This window comes from Cicer arietinum, chromosome 5 (assembly GCF_000331145.2).
Source record: "Cicer arietinum cultivar CDC Frontier isolate Library 1 chromosome 5, Cicar.CDCFrontier_v2.0, whole genome shotgun sequence".
Lineage (NCBI taxonomy): Eukaryota > Viridiplantae > Streptophyta > Magnoliopsida > Fabales > Fabaceae > Cicer > Cicer arietinum.
The window spans coordinates 37,221,791-37,232,364 of NC_021164.2; the positions used below are offsets into that span (position 1 = coordinate 37,221,791).

The 10,574-nt window shown below is 25.3% G+C and overlaps 1 protein-coding gene across 1 annotated transcript in view; it reads left to right on the top strand.

Annotated features, from left to right (window-relative positions):
* Window positions 1-3,295: 3,295 nt before the first annotated feature.
* The window catches only part of LOC101510693 (flavonoid 3'-monooxygenase-like), a 10,869-nt gene continuing 3,590 nt past the window's right edge, over window positions 3,296-10,574 (top strand). Inside the window, exons 1-2 of the mRNA XM_027330988.2 lie at window positions 3,296-3,827; window positions 9,724-10,173. Coding sequence (XP_027186789.1) covers window positions 3,384-3,827; window positions 9,724-10,173 — 894 coding nt within the window. The 5' untranslated portion in view covers window positions 3,296-3,383. The remainder of the gene's footprint in view (window positions 3,828-9,723; window positions 10,174-10,574) is intronic.

A 10,574-nucleotide genomic window follows, 5' to 3' on the forward strand; every position in this document is an offset into this window, starting at 1 on the left:
ATAATGTTCTATTCTTACGTTCCATAACTCCATTTTGTTAAGGAGTTCTTGCACAAGAGAGATTATGAGAAACGACATGTTCGTCAAAAAATAATTTGAAAGAGGCATAATGAATTTTCCTCTATGATCACTTTTTCCAAAGATTATGTTAGAGCCTTTTTCATTTTGAACTTTTTTACAAAAGGTTTGAAAGGCATCAAAAGAATAATCTTTTTATTTTAAGAAGAGCACCCATGTATAACGTGAGAAATCATCAACAATGACAAAGTCATATCTCATTCCTCCTAAGCTTGTAGTTTTGATAGGACCAAAAAGATCAATGTGAAGCAAATCAAGAGGTTTTTTAGTTGAAACAAAATATTTTGAATAAAAATTGCTCTTGACTTGTTTTCCTTTAGTACATGTTTCACATACTTTATCTTTATCAAAATGTTTTTTTGGTAGACCTCTAACAAGATCTAGTTTGGATAATTTTGAAATTATTTTCATGCTAATATGTCCAGTTCGCTTGTGCCATATCCATTTATCGTTGTTGATGGACATAAAGCATGATTTAGTAGGCAATTCTTCAAGATATAACACATAAAAATTTTACTTTCTTGAACTAGAGAAAAAAAATCTAGAAGTTGCTTGCTTGACTTCACATATGTTTGGTTTAAAGATAACCTCAAAACAATTGTCACACAATCTTGTGTTGTTGCATAGTTGTATATGATTATCTATCTTCGAATAATACACTCAAAATCACAAGTTAAATAGCAACACAATAACAATCATCATTAGAAATTAATTAACTTGTTTGTTTATCTTCAAAATATTAATTTTGAATTTTGCCTCAACAATGACCTATCTACCATGTTATGGATATATCTTGAGATCTAGATGTTTGATTGAAGTGATCTTTGATTCTTTGGAAATCTTAGAAAATTACCTACAATTTATCTTGTAGACTCAACACTAAATTCAACTTCTATGATGGTAAACAATGGGCTGGAAGTTGACCACAAATTTGTGGTATTTTTATTGTTTTATGGGGTTCATTAGAATAATAACTAACTAAAATAAATAGGCACAAACAACAAAGGTTGATGAAAAAATGTCTATTGACTTTCCTTTGATTGTTTTATAACTATTTTATAATTACGACTAGACAAGACAAATTGTGAATGAGATTTTCTTCTCGTTGATTTCTTAGATTGAAACTTGTTTTGAATGTTATCAATGACTTCCTTATCATTGTGGCGGTTTCCTTTTAACTTATCAATCATCTTGATTGTGACGTCTTCTTTCTCCATCTCTTAATCAATTCTTTTATGTTTATTTATTTAAATTTCTCATATTTTTATCCATGTATATTTTTGTCTATCATCACAATCTATTATATATTTAAGCCTAAAATTAATTAATTAATTTTAAATTAATATTTACCTCTCCGCAAGACCTTGAAACGATGCCAAGATTGACATATCCTCAAGGTTTCTTGGGAATGATAAAATAAGTGGTAGTGTTGGTGACATCTCAACTTGCAAATCTTTTGCCTGTATTTGTGAACTCTCACATATATCATTTGTTTGTGTCGCAACACGTTCTTTGAGAACCGGTCGAGGTGGTCGTTGTGATCATATCAAGTCTAATATGTTGTCATCCAAGATCTCCCTCCATCACTGAAACAAACAACATAAATTACAAGAAACAAATAATTAAATTAACCATCAGATTAGTAGATCCGGACACCAACCAAACCGCGTGTGGATTAGTTGATCCTTACAATAAACAACGAACTAAAAACATCTCCAGATAAGTTGATCTGAACACAAAACATATAATTTCAGCACCTTATTCGGATCAACATATCATGACACAACCAAACCAAAAAAAAAAAACTAGAGGACAAAATTAATAAATACATAAAAGTAGAGAATGTTTTGGAAGTTTGGGGATTTTTGATATTTTAGGTGATTTATATATGATAAGAAATAGAGAGAAAGAAGAAGTGTAAAAAAACAACAGTGGTATAAAGTTTAAGTCTAAATTGGTCATTCTAAATAAACTTCCTTCAGAATGGTAGAAAATACACTGTAGATTTTTAAAAAATATAGTAGAGAACAAGTTCTCATCAAATATGTGTGTGTCTTTATGGAGTTGACTCGTGTGTGAGAGAGGAATTTTTAATTAATTAATACTTGATTCTTTAAAATGAATGCAAGAGTGTCATGTGCACATGAGAGCTACAGTAGCGTGACAAAAATAAAGGTACTCCACGAGAAGTAACAATAGGGTGCATGTGGATTGAGCAAAAAGTCTCTATTTTAGCTAAAGAAAATTAGTAAAAATAAATTTCACTTATATTAAAATAAAAATAATAAAATGAAATATAATGATTAAAAAACAAAAAAAAAACATTAATAAGACACATAAAAATTGTATAAATTAATGAAAAATAATTCAACTAAAACCTTAATTTTAATAATTAAATTAGTGTAGTTTTTAATTGTTCAAAAATTAAGAATAATGTAAGATATATAGTTTTAATATCATTCATCTTAAAAAGAAAATAGTTATTGGTGTATGTTCATATTGATTATAGGTGATCTCTAATATAACCAATCAAATCACGTGTTAACAAGTTATTTGTAAAATTGAGTGTGTTGAATTTGGTGGTAGCTATACATGACAATTTCTTAAGCGCACTAATTATTGGCTTTAACTCACGTGTTGGAGAGGTCAAAAAATTTCATAGATAAAAATGTCCCAAAAATAAAAACCTCTAAAATTAAAAACCCCTAAAATTTTGTAGCTTAGTAGGGTTTACGGGCCCACTTTTAACATTTTTTTTTTAAAAAAAAATTTCAAGAAATAAATTTTTTTTTTGAATTTTATTTTATTCGGAAATTTTTTTTCAATTTTTCAAGAAAAAAATATTTTAGAGTTTTTTTAGAAATATTTTAAATATTTTTCAAGACTTTGTGGTAATCTTTTGAATTCATGTTCCACCAAAGAGAATTAATATATTTTTTATGAGCTACAAATATTCCACTGCGCTATAGTCCCAACAATTTTGCCGATAAATTATCTAAAACCAATATTTTTTTCATATTAAATTAGACTATTATATTTACGTGATACACTCGAATGCATAGATATTTTGTTAGTTCTGTTATAAAAAAAAATTAAAAAAAACTTTAAAACCAATACGGATTGGACAAGTCACCGCCATTTTCCATAAGTGGTTCTGAATACGAAACGAGTAAAGTCACATAAACGTTTCCTTTATAAAGACCAAGCATTCTGGCTTAGCTTAATATAAGACAACAATACTAGTTCTTTTTTTTTTTTTCAATTCAAATTGATCTTTGTCCTTCATAATCTTCATACCTCAAACCATGTCTATATGGCTCATTGCATTCGCTAGTTTCACATTATCTATCATCATATACCGTTTTTTTACAACAAAAATATCTTTAAAACTACCACTCCCACCTGGACCAAAACCATGGCCCATAATAGGAAACATACCACACCTAGGTCCTGTCCCACACCATTCTCTTGCAGCCTTGGCTAAAACTTATGGCCCTTTGATGCACCTGAAATTGGGATTTGTGGATGTCATCGTGGCAGCTTCGGCCTCCGTGGCCGAACAATTCTTGAAGGTCCATGATGCTAATTTTAGTAGTCGGCCACCTAATGCCGGAGCTAAATACATGGCCTATAATTATCAAGATCTTGTGTTCGCTTCTTATGGTCCAAGGTGGCGATTGCTCCGAAAACTCTCCTCTATTCACCTCTTTTCCAACAAATCTTTAGATGAATTCAAACACATGCGTCAGGTTAGTTAACATGTAGATTAATTGAGTTATCAATATATTCTCTATTCTCTATCATCTCTTTAAGGCTTGCTCTCATTCATTAGTTAAAATTCTTATAAATCTCTATCAAATATGTGAGTGGAATAATAGTCGAGTTTAATTTTCATAAAGTAAAAGTTTTATTAAATATAACGTATAAACTCCTTACATAGACCATATATGTAAATTAAATTCATATCAATATACTCATTTCAATTGTAACCAAGGGAATATAGTAGTCTGGAAAATGATATGAACTTTATTTTGTGAGAAAATATAACATGTTGTTTTGTGTACTTCAAAGACCTATACGTTTTATATTCATGAACACATTTAATTATAAGAAAATACCCATACGTAATGAGCAATATTCCTGTATATATATAGTAAACTGTTGGCTATGTATAGTTTTAGTTTAAAGCGGATTACGTGTTTTATTTTATACATTTATTTTGAATTGTAAGAATGAAGAACAGGTTGCTTCAAAAGTCTCGACGCTTTTCTTGTACTGCAGTCTTCATAGAATTTCGTCTCTTAAAATAATTTATTTTTTAGAACCTTTGATATCCTTCCGGTTCAAAAATAGACTTAGTTTATTATTTTTAATAAATTTTAACAATAAATTATATCCATTTTTAATTTTTTATTACCAAATTTTTTTTTTATTAAAAATAATAAAAAGCGCACTCTTGGACATTTTTTAGAGGTCTATAACGGAGTCTTTAATTTTATACTAAAGTGATCAAATAATATTGAAAAAAAACTGTGAACAATTAGAGAGATGATTAAACTCCATATAATGCTACAGTTGCTCATAAACTAATGGATTTGTTTATATTAGACAACAATATCAACCTATTTACTTAACAACATTATGACTTAAATACGTGGATTATGTATCACTCAACAATTTTTTAAAACTAAAAATTTATTATCGTATCACATGAACAATTTAATTTCAAAGATTTAAATATTAATTTTTTATTGGTACAATTTTTTAATTCTAATTTTGTTGGAAGGACTAATTTATTTATTTATTTTTGCTGAAAGGATTTGAATGTTCAGAAAAAAAATATTACACTTTGATTGTCCTCATTCGTATAATAATATATTGACATTAAACCAACCACAATAACATTGGAATATGCACAAAATGTATATTAAAAATGATTTAATTCTTATACAAAGTGTAAATCGTTTTTACACAATAAATTGATCATAATTTTTAAATGATTAAAAATATTTTACTTTTATCATAATCACTTCTAAATGAATGTCTATTAATGATTGTGTTGTGTTAATCAAGTAAAACTTTTTAATTTATGTTAAAATACATTTTTGACTTATAAGTTTCAAAATCTGGTGATTTTGACCTCTTAGTTTAAATATTTCAATTTTAGTTCATTAACTTTATTTTTTTTTATAAATAATTTACAATTTGATTTTGATTCCGTCAGCATTTATTTATATATATATATATATGATTATGTGCAATATACATCTCATTTGTTTTATTTTTATAAAAAAAAAATATATTCAGATAATTTTTTTAAAATTGCCAACTCATTTTTCTAATTTTTTTTTTAATATTTTCATTTTATTTTTTAAAATTTGTCTAAAATATAATTTTAATCCTTTATATTTTACCTAAGATTCATTTTGCCCATTTATTTATTTTAGTTGTTTTGACCTTTTATCTTTTGTGTGATATGTCAAAATTAAATGGGTTAACCATTTGCAAAATAAGTTAAAATTAAGGTATTAAAATTATAATTTTAAAATTATGAGATCAAAATCGTTAAATTTTAAAACATAAGAGATAAAAAATGCATATTAACATTTACTCTAACAATATATAGCAAATAACCTCTATCAAAAATACTTTATTTTGACAAACAACTTAGACTTGTCAACAAAAAAAAAAAGAAAAAAAAAGTGTCTTAGAGTATTATTAGTTTTTTTTTACGCAAGAGTAATATTAGTTGAAAAAAATATAAACTGAAGTATTTGTCAAACAAAAATAAACCGTCTCTTAATATTTATTTATTGTTTTATAAAGAAAATTTAGGAGGGGTGGTTGGTTAATATTTATTTGTTTAGTAGTATTATTTGTCGGGAATAATTTGTACAAAAAAGAAAATAATGTATAAATGTAGAGATTTTGATCAATTAATAATTAGATGAACATACATAAAAGGAGTAAATAGATAAAATTTGTAAGTGTTAAATGTTATCATATTTTTTTTTTATTGCAAATACCTCTTATAATAATTAACATTTCTCTTATATATTATTATTAAACTAATAACTAAATTATATTTATTTCTAAAGTAGTTTAAATTTAAGTGATTAGAAAAAAAAATCAAGACAGTTACGATATTTTCCTACCAAAATGATTTAATATTTCGGAATTCGGAAAGTGTGGCAAATAAATGGAACAAATGCTCGAGGTAACATTACATGCGAATCCTCTCTACCAAATATCCTTAGAATTCTCTGCACCTTTCTAAATCTTTAACCAATATGGTTCATCAAAATAAAATAAAATAAATAAAAAAACATTTTCTTTAATTTTTGTCCTTCTTCTACTTTTTCTCTTTTTTCAATTTTGTGTTCTCTATCTCCACAATTTGGTGATGTAAAAACTATTAGAGTAGAACCCGTGCCCGACCGGCTGTCCATGCTCCTGTGACTTAGACAAAGCTGGTGTTTTTTTAGCATAAAAAAACTTCTCATGCCCAAACAAAAATTGGATCTTATTGCATAGTTATCTTATCCAAAAAAACGAAGTAATTAAAAATCAGACTGGACTGCCCGATTAGATCCGTTGGATTGAGAATCTTATGAAATCCTAGAGTGGTTGTTTTCTCTTCTTCCTCTTTCTTCCTCTTTTCATTGTTAACAAATCTTTAATGAAATGACTTTAGTTTAATCTCGATTAAACCTTTAAACTGTTGTTTATACCAATTTAATGATTGATCAATTATGATTACTTTAAAAAAAATGTCACTCAAAAGCTGTTATATATATAGTTTACATTTAATAATAGTTAATACATCACTATTTAATAAATATCTTATAATTAACAGATTTTTTTATTTATATTTATTTCAATATGTTCAAAATGTACAAATAAAGATAGGAAAAGTATTTGTTAAGTGGGATTGAACTTAGTTAAAGGAGTTAAAGGAGTTAAACACTTCTATATAGTAGTAAACCCAAATTTAAATTTACTTAGAGAGATATATCTATATTAATTATTAAAATCGTTTTGAATATGATTATTTCCAGTAGTTAGAATTTATGAAAAAAATAGAAAAATTATTCGATGTAACTGTAAATATAAGTATTTACTTTCACATTTATTAAACGTGATAATTAATTATATTTAATTTTTTTGATTTCATTTAAAAAAGATATATAATTGTTAAATTATCTCTAATTATTATGATGACCTGCGATATTATTAAAGAATTATTGCAATGATATTTTTAAAATAATGTCATTTATAACTTTAAAAAAAAAAAGTAATGTCATCAAATAAGGATGAATTGTAAATAAGATGTTTAGGTATCTTAACTGCTTTTTTTATAAACGGATAAACTCTTCGTACCATTTTATTTTAATTGTCTAATTTGAGTTGTGTACAATTGTTATAAAAATAATTAATTTTGTTGATTTTAATAATAAAATAATTTTTATTTATTTAAATACACTTATTAACAGTTAATTGATAAGTTTCATAAATCGAGATAAAACGAATAATGATATATTAGTAAAAAAAGTAATTAATATTGTATTAATATTGTAAAATAATAAATAATTTAAAACAAAGAAAAACACAAATGAAAGAAAAAAAAATACAACTTTTTCAAGTATAAAAAATTGATAAATATCCAATCATCCATTTGACATCTTAAGTGAGACGGTTACCGACCATGCATTTTCAGTTAACCTTCAAAGAATTTATATACTTGATATTTTATTGTTATTTTTTACTATTAAAGAGAAAGAGGTATCAAATTTTCAGAAATAATTTAGTGAAAAAAGGTATTATAAGATAATAAGAACTATATAGTCTAGTTATTTTTGCACCGCAAAAAATTTATTCAAGATATTTTTAAATAAGTGAATAGAAAAATTGATCCTTGAAATTACAAATTTTGGTCAAATGAATATTTGAATTTTATAAACTTGTAAATATATATTTGAATGTAAAATATCAATACAAATAGCCTTTCGACACTCTTTTGATATTAGATATTTTGATGTAATATTGTAATTGAATATGTGATTTATCAATGTTGATCTACATTAATATCATTTTTTAGAAAAAAAAGTTGCCAATGATATTTTGCCATCTCAAAGACTAATTTGTGATTGATGATAATTGTACTTGGATTAATTATTGACAAATTAGTCCATGACAAATTTAAATTTTATATGAAAATTAATTCATGTTGTAATGAAAATTAATTCATGTAGTAAAAAAAACATAGAGATGTCACATATTCAATTAATATATCACATTATAGTCTTTAATAATAAATATTTAAATTGAACTATTTTTATTAATATTTTACAAGTTCATTAAGTATTTATCAATTTACAAAATTTAAAGATTAATTTGATTGACGTATACAATTTAAAAGAATAATTTGCCTATTAACTTGTATATTAATATTGTCAAAAAAGAAATTTAGTTCTCTTGCACAATTTATATGCATGTTTCTTTATTATTTAATGTTAACTTTGTTATTATATCCGTTTCTTTCTAATTATAATTTCAGAATCCGTCAAAAAAAGCAACTGTTTTGTATTTAATTTTTTTCTAACAAAATTTCCTAGTAGATATTTGTAAAACAATTTAAAGATATTTGTTTTATATAAAAATTACGAAAACAGATCATTTTTGTATACAATATGCTTGGAAGATAATAATTTTTTTTTCCAATTAAGAAAAACTTTTTTAACATGTCTTTATAGTATTAAAACATCAATAACTTTTGTATGCCTAAGTGCTCATAAAGTATCTCATTTTAGATAAATCTAACTTAAAAAGTAATTTTTATTTTTATAAATTTAATGGTGGTAAATAATGGCAGGTAGCTCAATGGTTGATGATATTTTTAGATAAAACATTTTTTAGTCTATTATATAAATTTAATTTATATGTATTAAATTTTTTATATTATGAGTCAATCATAAACATCAAATTAATAAATAATTTAGATTTATGGACATTATTTCTAAAGTCATTAATATAAGTGTTACCTAAAACTTGTGCATAACATTTAAGCTCCTATTATATTGTAAGCGGTGCAAATTATATTAACGTGTAAGATTCTAATTCCATTAATTGAGAAGTAATCCAGGACCCAATTTAAATTGGGGACCTAAAACAAAATTTTGATTGTTTGTTGCAGGTGTGCTTGACATCCACTAAGCATTTCTGTTGTTGTTGTTGAATATAACGTAAGACTTTCTGTTGTTGAATATAATGCAAGACTTTTTCTCAAAATTAACAAAATAGTGAAGGCGAGTTTCCTCCCCTTAAACACCATAAAATAAAATATCGGAATTTAAAAATAAATTATTTTGAGAGAAGACTTAATATCAGAAATTTAATAAATAAAAAATTAAAAAGTCTTAGAGTTGAGGACATTTTTTAGAGTTCTAAATATAACGACTTTTTTTTTGTTGAATACAATGCACAACTCTTTATTTTGTTGAATATATAAGCACGACTTTTGTTTTTGACAAATTTTCTCAAGAAAAGACAGTTTTTGTCAAAGGATTTTTAAATCTCTAATTAGTCTGTTACTTTTTTTTTTTCAAATGACATTAATTATGGCAACGAAATATTGTGCACTTTCAGGAAGAGGTATCAAGATTGACACGATATTTGGCAGATTCAGACCCAAAATCCGTGAACTTGGGACCATTATTGAATGTATGTACCACAAATGCACTCTCAAGAGTTATGATAGGAAAAAGAGTATTCAATGATGGCAATGGTGGTTGTGACCCTAAAGCTGATGAATTTAAGTCTATGGTTGTAGAATTGATGGTTTTAGCTGGAGTTTTCAATATTGGTGATTTTATTTCTTCATTGGAATGGCTAGACATTCAAGGAGTTCAAGCTAAAATGAAAAAATTACACAAGAGGTTTGATGCATTTTTAACAAACATTATTGAGGAACATGAGAGTTCTAATTCTAAGAGTGAGAAACATAAGGATTTGTTAAGTACATTGGTATCACTTAAAAAGGAAACAGATGATGATGGAAATAAACTCAATAATACGGAGATCAAAGCACTACTTCTGGTATGTTATAACTACTCTTCTACAACTCCATGCACGTGTGCATTAATCTTGATCTTTCCTGACTTTTTATTTTTCCTTCTTTCTAAACAATAATTTTGTGTTTTTATTTTTTATTTAATATTCGATTTGATAAAATTAAATGAAATTTTTTTATTGAGTAAATAAATTTGAAAAATTTATAAAATTTTAAAACTATATGACTTCATTAAATAATTTCAAATAAAAATTTAATAAATTTTAAAAAAATATAAATAAATATGATGACTACATAGTTATGAATTCTGAATATATATAAATGTCGTGTGTTTGATCATCAATATATTATTTCAATAATCAACGATTGAATGAATGAAATTTATAATTTATATTGAGATATTAAGCGGAATAATTTATCGCATAAG